The sequence below is a fragment of the Columba livia genome, chromosome 15, assembly GCF_036013475.1.
Source record: "Columba livia isolate bColLiv1 breed racing homer chromosome 15, bColLiv1.pat.W.v2, whole genome shotgun sequence".
In the NCBI taxonomy this organism is placed as follows: Eukaryota; Metazoa; Chordata; class Aves; order Columbiformes; family Columbidae; genus Columba; species Columba livia.
The window spans coordinates 11,583,342-11,601,769 of record NC_088616.1 but is presented as its reverse complement, the minus strand read 5'-3'; the positions used below and the strand labels follow the sequence as shown (position 1 = coordinate 11,601,769).

The following is an 18,428-nucleotide window of genomic DNA, read 5'->3' as shown; positions in this document are numbered from 1 at the left end:
GGATCTGCTCCGGTACGGGCGGCTCCGGCCCCGCCATGCGGGGAGCGAGGCGGCGGCGTGCCCGCCTGCCCACACCAAATATGGCGCCACGTCACTTAGGCGCGCCGGAAGTGGCGACCTTCTCCCGTAGCAACCGGGGAGCGCCGGAAGCGGCCGGCACGCGGAGCCAGACATGGAGGCGGCAGCGGCCGTCAGCCCCGTGCGCTTCAAGAGCAAGTGAGGAGGGACCGGGCCGGGCGGGAGTGGGGAGCTGCCGGGGCCCCGCGGTTGTGGTGTAACCGCCGCTCTGCACGTCTCTTCTCCCCCCAGCTACGCCGTGTCGAGGAAGATCGAACCTTTCTACACAGGGGGACGGGTCCAGGTAACGGCCGAGCTGAGGGCGAGGGGCGGGAGCAGGACCAGCCCCGGTCCCGGCACGTTCCCGGTTTCCGTTCCCTTTATCCCCAGATAACCCGGGATGGGAAGTTCATGCTTTGCCCCTGCGGGACCCGGCTGAACGTGATCGATGTGGAGACGGGGGCTCAGCGCAGCCTGCAGCAGGTGAGCTCCGGCCTGCTGGGGGTTCCTGGGGCGTTTTACCGGCGATCCCAGGAGCCAGAACCGGCGGGGAGGGCAGGGCTGGTTTTGAAAGCAGATAGACAGCGTTTGTGCTGCCCCTGAGTGCAGGTGGGAGCTGCCAGGCACCCTTGGCCTTGCTAGAGGAGGGAGCTCTGAGAGCACTTCACGGGTGGTTTAACTGCGAGGCTTTTCATTTTCACAGGATGACGAAGAAGAAATCACCTCGTTTGCTCTTAGCCCCGATGATGAGGTACGTGTTTGTTTTGTGCTTTTCTGCACTGCTCTGTCAGGCCTCTCTCTAAAGCCGGTGGATGCTGGAGGCTGCTCTGCCTGGAAGGGCCCCACAGCTCCAGAGATCTCTGTGGATCGCAGAATTGACTGGGTTGGAAAAGACCTCAGAGATCATCGAGTCCAACCCTTGGTCCAACTCTAGTCCATTTACTAGATCATGGCACTTAGTGCCATGTCCAATCTCAGTTTAAAAACCTCCAGGGACGGCGAGTCCAGCACCTCCCTGGGCAGCCATTCCAATGCCTGATCACTCTCTCTGCAAAGAATTGCTTTCTAATATCCAGCCTAAATTTCCCCTGGCAGAGTTTAAGCACATGGCCCCTTGTCCTATTGCTGACTGCCTGGGAGAAGAGACCAATCCCCACCTGGCTATAACTTCCCTTCAGGTAGTTGTAGAGAGTGATGAGCTCACCTCTAAGCCTCCTCTTCTCCAGACTAAACAAGCTCAGCTCCCTCAGCCTCTCCCCATAGGGCTTGTGTTCAAGTCCCTTCACCAGTCGTGTTGCTCTTCTCTGGACCCGCTCCAGCACTTCAATCTCTTTCCTGAACTGAGGGGCCCAGAACTGAACACAATACTCCAGGTGTGGCCTCACCAATGCAGAGCACAGGGGAAGGATCACTTCCCTTGCCCTGCTGACCACGCTGTTTTTGATACAGGACAGGATACCGTTGGCCTCCCAGACGCTTCCCTTTGTCTCCTCTTCTGGCTTCAAGTCAGACAGAGGAACGCTGAGAGGCTCAGCTTCAAGAACATCGTAGCAAACAGCATTTCTGTGCTTTGTGTATGGCACTGGAAGAAATGGGGATGCAATTAGTAGCTAATTACACTTTCCTTCACCTTGCTCTTGCGCAGATCCTCGTGACAGGGAGCCGAGCGCTGCTGCTGAAGCAGTGGAAGTGGCGAGAGAACGAGTGTGTTCGCACGTGGAGAGCCGTGCACGTGGCGCCAGTCGCCAGCATGGCCTTCGACTCCACTTCAACGTTGTTGGCCACAGGTACGGCCCCATTTTGGTGTCATGCGATGGGGGTGACACCGAGTGGCCTTTCATGTGACTAAGTTAGCTCAACGCAGCCTGAGATAGCAACCTTCTGGATTCAGACACAAGCAGAAGAGGTTTTGCTTAGCTAGAAGTGGCACATTGACAGACAATGAGGGAGCCTTTAAATATTCTATCTAAAATATACTTAGTAAAATGGTGATGAAAATCAGGCCTCTGTGGGACAGTGTGGCGTATTTATCCTGGTGCAGAACTGGGACTCCTGGAGATGGAGAAGGGCAGGTGTGACCTGGAATTTAATTGTACTTCACGTGTCTCGTCTGGGCAGTCAGCTCCCTGAAACTGTGAACTGCTCCATGAGCTTCTCTCTGTGTGGGTGGTTGTTCCCATATTCGTTTTTCTTTCTGCTGCCTTTGCAACCCATGAAATTTTCCAGTTGCCGGTATGTTGAAGCTCCTGTGTCTCTCTCCCTCACGGTTCATTTTTTAATTCCCTCCTCCCAGGCGGCTGTGACAGCACCATTAAGATCTGGGATATGATCAAGCAGTACTGCACGCACAACCTGAAAGGATCCTCAGGAGTTGTTCAGTAAGGACGGGTTGTATTTGTCATTCACTGGCGTTAGTGTGATGCTGGGATTGATGTGAAATGTCTTGAGTTAAGGAAATGTAAAGGCCCATTCTGGGCTCTTCTGTTTCCTGATTTTTGAGATGTCTAGTGAAGGAGGAGGGCTCAGAGTGACTTTATCCCAGAGAGGAAAGACTTTGAATAAACTTGTTGGGATGTAAATGGAATATCTGTGCTTGCGAACTGATGTGCTCCAAGAACATAAGGGACTGACAAAGATCAGCTGTAAATTTTGTACAAAGAAAGTCGTAGTATAAATTCGCATCAACTGATCTGCCAAACCCTTTGTGTAGAATTTGTGTTTATTTAAATATTTGGCTCATGCCAGAAAGTTAATTCCTTTCTTTCTGTCCAGCCTTGTCGAGTTCCACCCTGACATCTCCCGTCTGCAACTCTTCTCCTCCTCAATTGACTACAAAATCCGCATCTGGGACCTGAAATCCAGCAAATGTGTGGCTGCCCTGGACGGTCACTTCAGCGCTGTCACCTCACTGGCGTTTGCTGATGGAAACACGCTCGTTAGGTAAAACCTCACAGAGTTTTAGCCTTTCTCTCCTGTTCACCCTGCCTGGGACTGGGTGTTTTTGTGGGCGCCGGGCGGGTTCTGGGAGGGAAAGGGCTGTCACAAGTGTTCAGTCTCTGCTTGACTAAACAAATGAGTCACTGCAGGTCTCGGTGCTTGTGTTTCTGGCAATATCCTGTGCTGTCAGGTGGAAGGCTAGTGGTATTTTTTCACGTGGGCTTTTTCCCACATTTCCAAATTTCCACTCAGAGCCCTAGTTGGAAGGATTTAGCACTGAATCTGCTCTTTTAACTTGCAGTTCTGGCCGTGATAAAATCTGCATGGTGTGGGACCTGAAAACCAGAGAAAGCAAACGAACCATCCCTGTCTATGAGGTGAAATCACATTTCATTTCTCTCTTTGAAATCCTTTGCAGTCCCCAGATCACAGTTCCTGTGTACTGTGAAATCAGGTTTCTCTCCCTTGTACTTTCCAGAGATCTTAAAACTCTGTGTCCAAAGCTGGTTCTTTTCTGTCTTTCCTTGTTTGGTGTGTTCATGCCTGGGTATTTTAAGGAAATACATGTCACTGCTGCCTCCAGCGCTGTCAGGGAAGGAAGGACAGTCATGGCAGAGCTTTGTTCTCCTGTTATATCTTCCCGTGCTCAGTCCGGGCAGTGGACTGTGGGGTGTGTGTGTGGAGGGTGTGCAGCTCTGGCTGCTGAAATGCGGCTCCAGTCCCTTGTGCTCAGCTGGTGTTTGTCCAACTCTTGCAGAGCGTGGAAGCTGCCATTTTATTACCTGAGAAGGGAGATTTCTCACAACTGGGCGTGAAGAAACAAGGGTTGCACTTGGTCACAGCTGGCAGCAAAGGTGAGCGTTCTGGCACGTCGCTGCCAGGTTTGGAGGCTGAGGAAAGATGAGACTTTAGACGCCGCGTTGCTGTTATTCCTGGGATGTGTTTTCTTTGCGTGGCAGAAGGTTTGGGCTGAACTCCTGAGGGCTGGAGCCTTCTCCTGGGTCCGTCTGACATGAGTGGGTGAGCAGGACTGAGCAGACATGCTGCAGAGTTTTAACTATGTGTGTTTTCAAACTGCAAAAAAGTCTGATTTGGGCTGAAAAGAAGCCTTTTGGCCTTTTGTGCCACCGTGACTGGATTTCTTCGCAGCCCTGCTTAAAGCTGCTTAGCTTTTTCTAGCAGGCAAAGCCAGGGTTTGTTTTATATTCTTTGGACAATTACTGTCTAAAACAGTGACTCTGACCAGATAATTTATATTGTTGTTTTTGTCAGGTGTCCTGAAAGTGTGGGAAGTGGCCACAGCTGCCTGTGTGTTCACCCAGCCCGTGCCCTTTGAGTTGAAGGAGGAGGCGAGTGAGCGCAGCCTCACCCAGTGCACGTTCGTACCTGCAAGAAATGAGATTGTCACTGTGTCCGTGGAACACAACATTGTTTTATACGATGCTCAGACTCTCCAGCTCAGGAAGCAGGTAACAACCTTCCTTTATCCGTCGCCGAGGGCCAGCTCTGGCGCTGGTGGAAGCTTTGTCTGGGTGTGCACTGCTCTCTTGCCCGTCCTTGAGCTGTTCTGGGTTACAAACCAGAAAGCCAGTTTCACTAGTGGGGTTGTTGGGAGGAATCTTGCACAGACACAAACACAAGAAAAGGAAAGCAGAGCAGGCATCACCAGAAATCCCTCCCATGCTTGTGTCTAACATGATTTTTACGTGCAGTATTACGTGAAGGGTAACAGTAGTGAGGTCTCTCTGAGCGTGATGCCATTCCGTACTCTAACCAGCTGATTCTCGCCGTTAAACTCTTTATTTTCTGCTGTCCTCAGCTCGCAGGGTACAACGACGAGGTTCTGGATGTGAAGTTCGTGGGGCCGGGTGATTCTCACATCGTTGTGGCCACCAACAGCCCTCAGCTGAAGGTGTTTGAGCTGGCGACATCACACTGCCAGATCCTCTATGGCCACACAGGTGGGTGAGCTAGAGTCTGGAGTCCTCGAGTTCCCTCTGCAAGGGCATCGCAACAGGTTTTGAAGTCGGGTGAGGGAAGGATGTATTGTACTGTGCTCATTTTGCAAACACAAATTTCCTATTTCTGGTCTGTCCGTTCAGTCCCTTTCACTCCCAGTGAGATCAATTAAACTGGAGCTGAAGATGTATGTGAGTGTGAGCTCCGAATGCAGTTTTGTGTGCCATGAGCAGCCCGTCACCTCATGGACATGTTGTGTACCAAACCTGTCCCTCAGTCAGTAGGCGCTGGACTCGTTATTAATTCACACATTTATATTGTCTCATTTCAGTATTACTTTGCATCCAGCTGTTTTGTTTGCTTGTTTGTTTTCTTCTATTTAGAAACAATTCTTGCTTTGGATGTCTTCAGAAAAGGCCTGATGTTCGTCAGCTGCGCTAAGGTGTGTTAGTTTACTTTATTTAATGAAACTCTTCATTTCTGGTGATTTTTATGGGCAGGGTTGTCATATTCCTTTCTTGTGTTCCAGAAAAGGATTGTGTTCAGACAGAATTCCTGTCTGCTATGTCCCTCAAATATAAGGTTCTTCTTCTGTCCCTTTTTAATGTTGTCCTTGGGGAAACGTGGTTGATTATATTTTATTAGCCTGAAAGGCCATCTCTCATTCTCCAAGCGTCTTGCTCTTGCATTAGAGTTCAGCGATGTCGCTAGTGTGAGACTGCGGAGCTGTGTCCAAAAAACATGTTGAGAAAGGTGCTGACTGCCCCGATAGACCCAGAACTAAACCTCTGCGCTGGAATCCCAGCACACAGCGTTCCGTGTCCACCCTCACCCGCACTGGCCAACGCAGGCAAAGGTTCAGGCTTGAAAATAAGTGAATAGTGAGGATCACTGATGTGGTGAATGCACAGGGAACTGATCACTTATCAAAAAACCACAGCAGTTTGTCCTCTCCCGTTACAGGACAAAAGCCTTCGAGTCTGGCGGATGAACAAGGATGGAAGGGTGACCTGTGTTGCCCAAGGACTGGGCCATGCACATGGCGTGGGTGCTGTCTCTTGCTCACGGTAATAAAAGTCAGACGAGGGTTTTACCTTTGCGTGAGTCACAGCTGTGTTGCTGATCTCCGGGTGAATGTTTCAGCGGGTGCCAGTCGCTGATCTTTGCTGTTTCTTATTCTTGGGCCCAGCTTGTCCTGCTGCTCTGAGTTTGAAGGAAGGATGATTTCTTTTTTTGGATGTGCATCTGTCTATCCTTAAATTGTAGAGTTTGCATTCTTTGTTAGTCTAACTCCTATTTGCCTTAAAGAACAGCAGCTGGGTAAGCTGCAAGATAAAGTCTGAGTGATCTGAAGAGGAGGGTCAGGGAGCGAAGGGAGTGTGACTGTGAAGGTTTTTGCTTGAATAGCACGTCTGTCCATCAGCTCTCCTCCTTCCTTCATGTTACCTGACAATCTGCAAGCCCAGTATGCCTGTTTGAGAGCTGCAGAATCCCTTTGTTTGTAAATGAGGAGAGCTAGCAGCACTCTTGGCTAGTGCTCAGATTGCTGGAGGTTGTGCCAGGGGCCTAAGTAAGATGGAAGACAGCTTGAACAAACATTAAAGTGCCGTTTCACATCCCAGCAGAGTGACTGGGCATGTGTAGATCCTGCTAGGGGAGGAGAAGCCTTTTGTTCTGTGTAGCAGAAGCCACTGCGTTCCTTCCTTACACTTGATGTTTTTATTCCTTTCAGACTGAAAGAAAACTTCATAGTAACCAGCAGCCAGGACTGCACGATCAAGATCTGGAATATCCCGGAATCCCTCACTTCCAAAGCAAAAGCAGCCTTGATTTCCAGCCCAGAAACCCTTCACGCAAAAGTGACTGAGAGGGGTCACAACAAGGTAATGCTCCACCTGACATTAGAACCTACTTTTAGTAATTAAATCTTTCACTCCTGTGTTGTACTCTACATTTGTTACTGTCTGACAGTGAGAGCAAACACTTAAACTGCTTTGCGCTCCCTGTACCTGTGGTGCCTTTCCAGGACATCAACAGCGTGGCCGTTTCTCCGAACGACAAGCTCATTGCCAGCGGCTCGCAGGACCGCCTGGCCAAGCTGTGGTCCTGCTCCGATTGCTCTTTGCTGGGCGTCTTCACTGGCCACAAGCGCGGAATCTGGTGTGTGCAGTTCTCCCCCGTGGATCAGGTCTTGGCCACCTCTTCTGCAGACGGGACCCTGAAGCTTTGGGGTCTTCGGGACTTCAGCTGCCTGAAGGTAACGAGAACTCTGACTGCCCCTTGCTCTGGGCAACCCTTGTGTGTTGTGGGGATTGATTAAAACTGCTTCAAAAAACTATGTGCAGGTTAGTGCAGCTGAAATGTAGCAACGTGGCTGTGCTGAAGGAAGAGCTGTCCAGGTCCTTGGTCTCCAGGACCTTGGATGTGTGAGCCACGAGGCAGTGCCAGGACACGAGCAACTGCACAGCACTCAAGGGATCTCTCTTTCCAGGCTAATCAACGAGAAACATGGTTGATCATAGGGAAAAAGCACATTCATGCTATTGAAAGAGAGCAGGCTTTGCCTGGCAGCTGTGGCCGTGAAGGAAAACCACATGTGTAAATCCCAGACTCACTCTTTTCTGTTTTGCAGACCTTTGAAGGTCATGACGCCTCTGTGCTGAAGATCATTTTTGTAAGCCGAGGAGCACAACTGCTCAGCAGGTGAGTGCATACACCAGGTGTCCAGGAGAAGATACTAAAACTGATCAGAAGAGAAATCTCTCAGCTGATAACAGCAGCAAGGGGGAAGAGTCTTCTGATTTAGTTTTGGAAAGACTGATAAGAAGATGCCATGTTTGTGCCAAGCTTTCTGCAGGGGCTGATTTATCTTCCTTGTCTCTGGTTACGCTGTGGGTTCTAGGTAACTGCTGTGACATTGCTGGGTTGGTGACATAGTTAGGCAGAGCCTAAGAGTACATCTCACCCTTTGAGGGCAAAGCAGCCAGTGCTAAATGGGTACTGGTACCTGGAAATACCACCAGGGCATAGGAGGAATTCCCAAAAATAATCGCCTAAAGGAACGCTGGTAGTGCTGACAACTCCCTCTTTGGAATTCCCAAGCTTTTTTGACATTTTTGGTTAGTTCTGCTGTTTGAAAGGTGTTGGAATGGAACAAGTTTATCTGATGTTTGAGCTGAGGCAGAGCAAGACTGGATCGATGTGGTGAGTCTCTGAGTTAAGTTCGTTGTGTTTCCTTCTCTTCCAAAAGCGGTTCTGATGGTCTCTTAAAACTCTGGACAATTAAAACAAATGAGTGTGTGAAAACGTTAGATGGTCACGAAGATAAAATCTGGGGTCTTCACTCCAACAAGCAAGATGATACGGTTGTGACAGCATCCAGCGACTCGTGCATCACGCTGTGGAAGGTACGGCAGAGTCTGACCGTGGTTCCTCTCTGGGTTAGAAATCAGAATTCAGTTGGAGAGCTCAGGATCCCAGGGGCTTGTTCCTGGCTGTTGCAGGATGGCACGTGCTCTCCTCATTTTCTGCACTCTGAAATCGGGTTGGTAAGACTTATCTTGGGGCTTGGGGTTTTTTTGGCCCTACTCTCTTTCCCCAGTTGATGTTATACAATGAGCTTTAGCAGCCCGCCCAGTGCGGGTCTTGTAAAGGTGCTTTGGGGCGAAGTTGCGAGTCTCTGGATTTAACACTTAAGTTGCTTGACATTAGAGATCTTGCTGCAGAAATTGGTTTCCTAAACACTTCATGACTAAAAATTAATCTGTGTTAAAGCAAGATTTGAGAAGGTTAAATTCTGTTTTTTATAGGATGTCACTGAAATTGAAGAGAAAGAGGCACAAGCTAAACAGGAGGAGCAGATAATAAAGTAAGTTGATCCTGTGCAATAAGGAGCTGTGAAAAGCAAATTCTGTCTAGTGAGACTGTCCACGCCTCGAGCCACCCGGCTCATCAGAATATGACATCATGTGGCTATTTAGGGCTTGTCAAGTCACAGTAGTCTCTCCTTTGTAGTTTAGTTCCTGCAAAGCCTGGCTTTACTGTCCACTTGACAGTTGATTAGTTTCGTGTTTGTGCGCTGCTCAGATATGCAGAGTCAAACCTCCAAAAACTTCTTTCACTGTCTCCTGCTTCAGCCAGCACAGGATAGTTCAGGGAACCCTTGAACATGCCAGCCAAATTATCTGCACAATTAAGGTGCTGAGGCATTCACTGGCAAGCCATATTTACTAACTTCTTGGCATTAAACCTCTGCACACTATTATTGCCAAATCCACTACTTTCCGTACAGCATTGTCTTCCACCAACCAATCATTTGTCTCACTCTCATGACCCTGATTTGTTTTCCAGAGAGCAAGAGCTTTCTAACCTGCTTCATGAGAAAAGGTACCTCAAAGCTCTAGGGCTGGCAATCTCTCTGGATCGTCCGCACACGGTGTTGATGGTGGTCAAAGGTGAGTCCCTCATGTGTTCTGAAGGAATTGTTCTGTCCTCTCTGCTTTCCAGAACATCCTTCTATGTAAACAAAAAAGCTACATAGTCTAATTATCTGAAAACTTTGGCTTTCCTTTTCTTGTCTGACTCCTGTTTTCCTCAGTGAAGTCACCCCATTAGCAAACGTTCTCCCTCTCTCAGCCCATGGGTGCATGTTATGGACTCTCACAGGGACTATTCGTTTCTTTTTTTCTGCAGCCATCCTCAAGGAAACCGATGGGAGAAAACACTTGGAAGAGAACATTGCTCGGCTGCGGAAGGATCAGAAAGGTTTGTTGCAACACGGTTTAAGTGCTAAAACCTTTCAGGTTAGGGGCTGGTTTTCTCAACTTAAATTAAAAGAAGAGTCTCCCTAGACTCTGCGTTTAGCATTGGGCTCCCTCCAGCCTCCAGCAGGACTGCAGCTCAGGGACAACTTTGTTACGGTGCCACACGTGGTGCTCACCAGCACCTGCTCTGAGCTGCTGCAAGTGTCTTTGTGTGAGCGGTGAGGCCGGGAAAGCCGCCCCCTTGTTCAGGATGTCCCTGGGACAGCTCAATAAATGGTTCTGTGCACAATTTTTCTGCCCCTCTGGGTTCCTCAGTCATGGTGTGTGGGAGCTGAACCACTCTGTAAGACAGATGAGATGTTTCCTGACTTGGCACCTTGCAGGTCCTGTTGTGATAGGAAAGGGGTGGTGGTTTTAAAGAGGGGAGATTCAGGCTGGACACGAGAAAGAAATGGTTGCCCCTGAGGGTGGTGAGAGCCTGGCCCAGGTTCCCAGAGAGCTGGTGGATGAACCATCCCTGGAGACATCGCAGGCCAGGCTGGACGGGGCTCTGAGCAACCTGAGCTGGTGAAGATGTCCCTGCTCATGGCACTGGGGCAGCTGGGAAGGTCCCTTCAACACAAACCATTCCTTGATTCTGTGACGTCCCACATGCCGGTCCCCACGGCATGGCCAGCATGTACAAATGTCCTTCCTCCCCAGAGGCAGTGTTATCGTTCCTGGTGACATGGAACACGAACTCTCGAAACTGCCACGAGGCCCAGGCTGTCATTGAAACCCTCCTGAAGCACGAGGCGCCGGATGAGCTCCTACAGTACTCAGGCATCAAACCCGCAGTGGAGTCCCTGCTGCCGTACACCGGTGAGTCACTGTGGAAGGAACCCAGGCTCTCCTGTCTTGGGAATATTCCCCATTTGCCTTGGTCTAAAGAAAGACTTTAGCAGCCCGCTCTGCTGAGTTGTCTCTCCCACAATGCGAACCTTTGGATTTCTCCTTGCAGAGCGGCATTTCCAGCGGCTGAGCCGGTTGCTCCAGGCCTCCATGTTCATCGATTTCATGTGGCAAAACATGAGGCTGGCTGATGCAGCACCACAGGAGGAGGTGACGCTGTGACCCCCCCTCCCGCCAGCTGCTCTGTGCGGAGGGGACACTCTGAACTGCTTCCCTACCAGGTACGGCAGCTGGAATATTCCTGTATTTTATAATAAAATTTTAAAGTTTCAATTTCTTAAACAAGTTCAGCATTGAGTGTCCTTGGGGATTAATGAGAGGAAGAATCGTTCCTCTGGCCAAGCTGGGGTTTCCCTTTGTATTTTCATACTCTGCATTTTGAGGCCCAGACATTTAAACCGTGCTTAGTTTGGAGAAGAGGCAGAACCTGGCTCTAAACAAGCAGTTGGTCTTTACTGGGGATTTAAAAGCTTTACAGAGTTGGGAGACACGACTGGGAATGTCGTGTCACATCCCAAAGCCCAGCCTAAGCCGTGTGTGCTCAGCAGTGTTCAGGCACTGAGTTTTGTCTTTGCTTGGGCCAAACGCAGCCCAGGCCAAGGCAGATCTCTCACCTGTTAGTGCCTGGCAGGGAGATAAGCACAGTTTCAATTCCTCAGCTAGCAAATCTTTAAAGTATAAAAATCAAGCATCCTTTGTAGGTATTTACATGTGTTTTATTTCAGAGACAAAAACATATAAAACTTAGAACAATGTAAAAATGTCACAAGTTGGTTAAATTGCTTGTTTAAAAAAAAATTAATAGATACCTGGGAGAATAATTAAAACTAAAGGTAGCAATCTGTATAAAAGTTGACTTTTGCTATAACTAATTTTCTAATTCAGTTCTAGCAAACAAGTTTAGGATGAGAATTGCCCTCGGTTTCAGTAACTATCACACCCCTGGAAAGGGGAGTGTTTTCTTCGTAAAAATGAGCTCTGTCCCCCTTACCCAGCTGGGAGACAACCTGTCCTACAACCACAGTGTTTCTGGAGGGAACAGTCAAAGGTGAAACTCCTGGCTAACAGGGGTTTTTGTTCTCACAGCCATTCAGCAGATCCCGCCGATTCATGTATCTGTCCAGCTCTCCACTAACCTTAAAAAAAAATCCAACCAAAACCCCAAACAACAAAAATCAAATAATTTTTAAAAATGTATAAAATAGGTGGTTTAGATAAATGACATTCACACAGGTGCATCATCCCACAGCAGTAACTGCAGCTCTGGGTTTCCTGGATGACTGTCCCTTCCTGGGTCTGGGTTTCCCTCCGCAGCACTCGGGAGTAACGCAAGAACTACCAGGAAATGTCCACATATCACATCGCAGGGGAAAAGCCTGCCTGAGGGAGAACGAGCTGGATCCCGCGTCACCTCGAGACGACACGGGAGCTGCCAGACCCGCGGCTGCTGCGACTCCCCTCAGCGGCACACCCCAGTTCAACCACTAAACCCCCCGCTGAACTCCAGTAAAGCCCCTCCTGCCCCCCAGCCTCCCTGGGGAAGCCACTGCTCGAGTCACTGTTCCCCAGGGAAGCGATGTTTGCACGTGTGTCCCTAGAAGATGACAGTCCCAAGCCCTGACGCTGCCCACAGACATTGGTGAGGAGGGTGCCCAGTGCTCAGTCACAGTGCTGGCCCAGGGCTGGGTCCTTGTCCCCCTGGGGACACTAGTGGACATTGGGCAGAGGGAGCAGAGCCTGGAGGGCTGGGCGGGAGGACGACTGCTGCACGGCTCGCTTGGTGATGGTGCTGCACTTCTGGAGGATCTCGTGGGCCGAGGGACGTGCAGGCACCTTGGGGACACAAGCGGCCAAGTCGGGGTCAGGGAGGGAGCAGCTGAGATCCACTGTGGATGACTCCACAAAGCCAGAGTCCTTCCTGTCCTCGTGGGTGAGGCGTGGGGACTTGCTGCTGTGCATGGCTGAGTCGTGGCCCCGGGGAGAGCTCCTGCCCTGCTCCACCTCAGGCAGAGATCGAGACAAATCAGGTTTCCAGCCCAGCCGGCCGTCGTGCTCGCTGCCGCTCCCCGAGCTGAGGGGTGAGCTGTCCAACTCCAGGTCTGGGGTGGAGCTGACCCTGGGCAGAGACCTTGATCTGCTCCTCAGAGAGTTCCCGTCCTCAGTCTGCTCAGGGGAAGAGCGAACCTGGACCCTGTGCTGTCCCGTAGGCGACGGAGCCATCGGGGAGGAGCAGAGGTTGGGGGTGGAGATGTTGAGCCCGGAGTTCATGATGCTCTGGAGCTTGTGGTGGGGATTCTTGTAGGGCTGGAGGCACATGGAGGGCAGGTACCCAGTACAGCTGTTGTAGCTGAGGAGAAAGGATGAAAAAACTGAAAAGAGCTCCAAGCACCCAGGGGAGCTGGTGAGGACTCGGCCCGGGCAGTGCACGGGGCAGGAGGAATGGGAAACCACTCTGGCCAAGGACAGTCAGCTCAGGGGGCTCCTCTACACCCTGCCTGGGGAGAGCGGGCAAGAAGCACCTGCAGCTGGTAACTGGCTCCCTCAGGAGTGAGAGCTTCAGAAAATCTTTACCGGATCAGCCACCAGCCGTTGTCGGATTTCCTGACCACCTCCACCACAACGCCGTTGTTCAGCGAGAGCTCATCTGCCTTCTGAGCCTCATAGGCCTGCACAACAAAGAACAGGCTGCCTGCAGAGAGAGGGAAGTTGGGTTTGCTTTGCAGAGAATATGTCCCCATCCCTGTGACAGAGCAGGAGCGAGCAAGAGATGTAGAGCTGGTGTCCCTGGAATGATTTGCACAGGTGATCAGAAGAATCACAGCCCCAGAGGTCCAAGCAGTGGTTAAAGCGGCGGGTTTTTCGCAGAACTCATACTTTTGAAGGAGGAACGTGGTGTCCCAGGAATCAGACGCAGACTTACCCTCCTCGTTGGAGCTCAGGGCGTTCTGGATGTCCCTGTGGATGTCGATCTCCTCCAGGTAGGAGGCTGGGAACCATGCAATCTGCTTGTCTGCATTTTCTACCAGCCACCACCCTGCAGCAAACAGAAAATAAAAAGGTTTTAACAGCCTGCAAGTAGACCATTGACCTTAATCCCCCGAGAATATCATTCTTTCCTCACATGTAAATCCAGGTGAACGCAGGACATACAATACAAACACCCCGCTCACCCGCAATGCTCCAACCCAGCACTTGCCAAGCTGTGAATCAATCTGCACCATCCATCCCGAAACTGGAGAATTCCCGTCACACGTACCCGTCACGTCCTTGATTAACACTTCAACAATTTCCTTTGTAGCGACTTTGAAAGGCTTGTTCTTGGTGTCCTTGGTTTCGAAGGGCTCGATGCAGCGGTAGCTCTGGGACGCCTGGGGGTGGGTGATATGGGAGAGCTGCTGCTGGGACCGGCTCTGCTTTTCCCCTCCCATTTCCGAAGGCATGATAACGACACTGAAAAGTAAAGCTTCAGATTGGTTTATGGAAAACTCACACGGAAGGTTGAATTTAGTATTAATTTGGGTAAAACCGTCTATGCTGTAGGCTAAGAAATGACATAAACATGCATTAAAGCATTCAGGAGAATCTCCCTGGCATTAACATTTGCTTCATGTCTACCCGTATTCTATAACATTTCTGTTTCATGAAGACACATACAAAGAAAATACACGGCTATGACTTCATACCTGTTTTCAGGAAAGGAGGGATCCAGGTCTTGGGTCTGTGCCTTGAAAAACTGAATTACATCTTCCCCCTGGGAGATTTTAGGGTCTGTTTTCAGCAGCTCCTGGGAATAAGTTTCCAGCAGTTTCAGAACCTCCAGGCACCTGTTTGGCTTCCTGCTCTTCCTCTGCTTCACGTTTGCATCTTTACAATAACGAGCAAAGTCGGTGTAAGACACAACGGATCTGGGTGCCCTGAGAGCAGCATCTTCTGCCTGAACACGGGGGTGTCCTCACCCCCCACCCCTCTCCGCACAAACCCAAACTAAAAAGCCAAGACAGTAGCTGCCTCAACCTCCCTGGCATTTTTAATAGTGCCTGATACAATTTTTGAATAGCTGCGATTTTTATTTATTCACATTTAAATGTTGCAAGGAGCTCTGGGCCACTATTTAAAGTGTAATGTTAATTTACCAAGTGCAATTATCTATTAAAAATAAGTCTTTCTGAGCTGTTTTAAGTCTGTAATAAACCCAGGCACACTGATGTAACCCACAGGACCATGGAGCTGTTAATCTGTGCCAGGGCTGGTCAGACTCAGAGACCGGAGCCTGTGTCACCAGTTCTGACTGTCCCCAACTGCTCTGTCATGGTGTTTGGTCTGTCAGAGTTTTGTTCTTCTCACCTTTAAACCTGGGAATTGTTCGGTCCGATCTCCTGATCGAGCCGCTCTCGATGGGGAATTTTCTCTTCAGCTCTTTCTACAAGGGGGAGGAGAGAACTGTGAAGTTCTGCAGCCTCAACACATGGTTGGGCTCCAGCCCCCTCCCCGGGGACAGGAATCCTGTTCCCAGGGACATAATTCACTTACATGGAATCTCTTAAAGTCTTCAAATGTCCGGTAGATGAGGATGTTGTTCTGATCTGACCAAGACACGAACATCATGTAGTTCTGGAAAAATGAAAGGGAAAAAAACACATTTTTAAAAATTGCAGTGTTCAATACTGGATGATTTCAAGCAAACAATCAGCATTTGCCAAGACCTGAGATTTCATTCTGGCTTTGGGCTGTGAGACTATCACATTAAAAAATGGAATTAGACATTAGACCTACAAAAATATTTCCTTAATTTTCTGGCCCCAAATGGACAATCATTGTTGAAACCAGAATTTTATGACCCTGTGAACAGAAAGACAGCAGAATTCAAGATAACTGTTTTGTTATTATAGTAAGCCCATTAAAAAACAAGTCCAAGAGATGCCCTGTCCTGGATCGCAAGGCTCTAATCCCAGCGTTGCGGGGGAATGAGCAATCGTACCCCTGTGTGAGTAACCCAAAAAGCCTTCTAGTTTCCCAATTTGTAAATAATATTTAAGGAGAAAAATTAAAGTACCTTCTGCTTTCTGCATTGCATCAAGCCCACGGCCTTCACATCCACCGGGTACCTGCTGCAGCTCATCCTCCCTGTTCTTCTGTCTCCGGGGCAGCTGGAGGCTGAGCAGGGATGTGCGATGATGTGAGATGCAGCTCCGCACACGACGCCCGCGGTTAAATGCTCCAGCGCGGGAGGCAGGACCCGGGCGTTCCTGCGCTTCCTCCTCCGCCCAGTTGCCCTGGCAGAAAATCCGGAATTTGGCAAACTACCGCATGCCTTTTACCTACTCCACTGCTTTTAACATGCAAATCTGCCCGGGTGCAGGTGATGGGGGCAGAGTTCAGAGCTGAGGAGATGAAGCATGTTATCTCATCTTCGCTAGAATAACGAGCCCGAGCTGGTTTATGGTCCTGGGGTGTCAGGGGGTCAGTGGGGCAGCAGCTCTGGGACTGGATGTGTTGTGTTTGTGGTGACATTGCACTGACCTGCTCATCGGAGTTGCTGCAGCTCGGGCTGCCCCCACACCAGTCCCGAAAACTGGTTAAAAACACAGCTTGTGGTAGAGCACAAATCAGGCACAACTGATGTGTGTGCTGGCTGTTAGGAATCTCTTCACTGCTTTCTCCCACCTCTAAGATACTTTAAATGGATTTCTGGGAGCTATAGCAATATTTGCACGCTCTCAGAAGTCAGTGGGAGATGCTGATGGCAATGCTGCCGGAGCAAAGCATGAACTAACGCATCATCCAGGGTGTAACTGAAAAATGTCCCAAAGCTTCTCAGGTGTAAATGTGCAATGAAGACCCAGATCCCATCGCCCTGTCCCACACTGAGCCGGGTGTCTGTGCCCCCCCGGGGTGACCAGCAGCTCCTCACAGGAACCAGCTCCTTGCTGGACCCGTCTTTGCAGCCCTGGACAGCCCGGCCATGCACTGAACTGCGCCTTGTGCCTCAGGTTGCAGCTTGGCATCCCTGTGATCAAACCGCCTTCTCCATCCTCCCTCCCTTCTTCTTTGATGAAGTCTAAATTGGATCATTATCGTTATTGGAGCCCAGAGGCTCAGCCCTGCCTTCCCTTTCATTTTCCAGTTACACCTGGCTGCTGAAACCCCTCAGCAACAGCTGCGGGGGATTTTTCATCTACCAAATAATGCCCCAGGAGCTGAACGGGAGGCCAGACAAGATTCCTTCTGGATGGCCAGAGAATGCAGTGGCTTTGGTTTCATGAGTATGTGAGGCTGCTCCTGCACCCCAGGGCAGCAGTTTCTGGGAACAAATGAAGTGTTTTTGTTGCAGTTTAGTTGAGCTATTGCTGCTGGATACCTGTCCTCTGTTGGGAAGGGAAAATTGTTGGTCCCGTGCATGGGTTCAGTGGGAAAACCCCTTCAATGGCATCTTCAAGGCATTTCCTGGCATGGGACCAGATTGAGCTGCCCCAGGGGAAGATGATGCAAAGCAGCTCAGTGCCCTCACCAGCCCGAAATCGGCCCCTCCATCCCGGGGCTCACACAGCGTCCAGCAAAAGCACGTGCTCATAAATCTACCTGGTTCAGAAAGCAGGGGTTTATGGAGAGAGAAAGCCGCGGTTCCACATCAGCAGGTACCAAGGGTGTCGGTGAGAACAAGGAGAGCAGGAAGCAGCCCTGGTTTTGCCAGTTCCAAAGGCTTTGCCATATTTTGCCGTTCTCAGGGAATTAAAGCAGAAGGGGGACGTGAAAAACGTATAATGAAAAGTTACAACAGGATGGTGAAACTACACGGAGGGAGGCAAGTGAAGAGCCAGCCGTGTGGTTTGGAGGGATGATTGTCTGGGGGAGATGGGTTGGCAACAGGGATCTCAGACAAAGTAAAGTATGAGCAGAACCACTCAAAACTCAATAATTAGTTATCGAGAAAGCCTATTGCAGCAGCGAAGGTCACCGCGATGCACAACCAAGGTACAGATGGGTAACTGGGTAGAAGAAGCCGTTAATTCCACTTATTTTCTGGCTGTATCTGAGCACACATAAAAACAAAACAAAACAAAACCAAAACGCCCTTTTCATTACATTGTCATGTTTACTTTGTGTCTTCCGCTAATTCTGTACCACCCTGCCATAAACCGGTACCTCCTTATGTGTAATTCTTAATGGAAGGGTAGGAGTGGTGTGCCCGGGAAACGTAAAACTCCACACGTATCGCTGAGTGCTGCTGTTTCATCACCAGTACCTATTTACATAGTTTCTGAGAACAGCAGTTGCTTTTTTCTTTAATCTTTTACAAGGTATGAAGGAGATAATAAATTAACAAGTGATACATAGGAGCGGACTATCCAGCTTTCGCAAGACTGAGGAAATATGAGTTTTCCTTCCTAATAACTGCAGTTGTTTTGCAACCTGCTGCGAGGAAGCCGTGTGCACCTCGGCGAGCTGGAACTCCGGGTCCTGGCGCACCAGGAACATCCCTGTCACCACCATGCTTTGGGAACATGAAATCCTGTTTGTGTCACAGCCAGTGACCAAGTCACAGCAGAGTCCCTGCCCCACATTGCCCATGGGCTGAAGGGCAGGGTGGGACATCCTGTGGCTTCTGGGAGTCCCTGTGGCCACCCCGGCTCCGCTATTTCCATCACAGGACCAACTTCCCTCCAGCGAGTGTAAAATGTTCGTGAGAAATCAACACTGAGGGTCTGGTTTTCATTTCAGTATGGATCAGGAATAACTTAATCCAGTGTGTTTAAGCAGATC

The 18,428-nt window shown here is 49.9% G+C and overlaps 2 protein-coding genes across 5 annotated transcripts; one reads left to right on the top strand and one right to left on the bottom strand.

Moving 5' to 3' along the window:
- Positions 1 to 93: 93 nt before the first annotated feature.
- Positions 94 to 14,836, top strand: TBL3 (transducin beta like 3). Of its 3 annotated transcripts, none has more exons than XR_010466375.1 (23): positions 94 to 216; positions 310 to 361; positions 448 to 540; positions 761 to 808; positions 1,703 to 1,844; positions 2,351 to 2,435; positions 2,830 to 2,997; positions 3,296 to 3,371; positions 3,752 to 3,848; positions 4,267 to 4,463; positions 4,814 to 4,955; positions 5,337 to 5,395; positions 5,917 to 6,020; positions 6,686 to 6,836; positions 6,980 to 7,210; positions 7,586 to 7,656; positions 8,204 to 8,360; positions 8,763 to 8,821; positions 9,304 to 9,407; positions 9,646 to 9,717; positions 10,419 to 10,577; positions 10,717 to 10,888; positions 11,982 to 14,836. XR_010466375.1 is itself a non-coding variant. In XM_065031241.1 (22 exons), exons 1-22 carry the CDS (start codon positions 173 to 175, stop codon positions 10,827 to 10,829), a joined length of 2,424 nt encoding a protein of 807 aa, XP_064887313.1. In that variant the 5' UTR covers positions 94 to 172; the 3' UTR covers positions 10,830 to 10,949. The 3 variants fall into 3 exon arrangements, 1 of the variants encoding a protein (XP_064887313.1); XR_010466376.1 differs by having other exon boundaries at positions 11,917 to 14,836; XM_065031241.1 differs by lacking the exon at positions 11,982 to 14,836 and having other exon boundaries at positions 10,717 to 10,949.
- Positions 11,362 to 15,955, bottom strand: NOXO1 (NADPH oxidase organizer 1). 2 transcript variants are annotated; one of them, XM_005512098.3, is made up of 8 exons: positions 15,721 to 15,927; positions 15,198 to 15,278; positions 15,012 to 15,087; positions 14,351 to 14,531; positions 13,924 to 14,117; positions 13,588 to 13,701; positions 13,239 to 13,356; positions 11,362 to 13,014 (listed from the first exon to the last, which is right to left on the bottom strand). In XM_005512098.3, the coding sequence occupies exons 1-8, from the start codon at positions 15,784 to 15,786 to the stop codon at positions 12,375 to 12,377; spliced, it is 1,470 nt and encodes a 489-aa protein (XP_005512155.3). In that variant the 5' UTR covers positions 15,787 to 15,927; the 3' UTR covers positions 11,362 to 12,374. The 2 variants fall into 2 exon arrangements, with proteins under 2 accessions (XP_005512155.3, XP_064887314.1); XM_065031242.1 differs by having other exon boundaries at positions 13,239 to 13,701; positions 15,721 to 15,955.
- Positions 15,956 to 18,428: the final 2,473 nt, after the last annotated feature.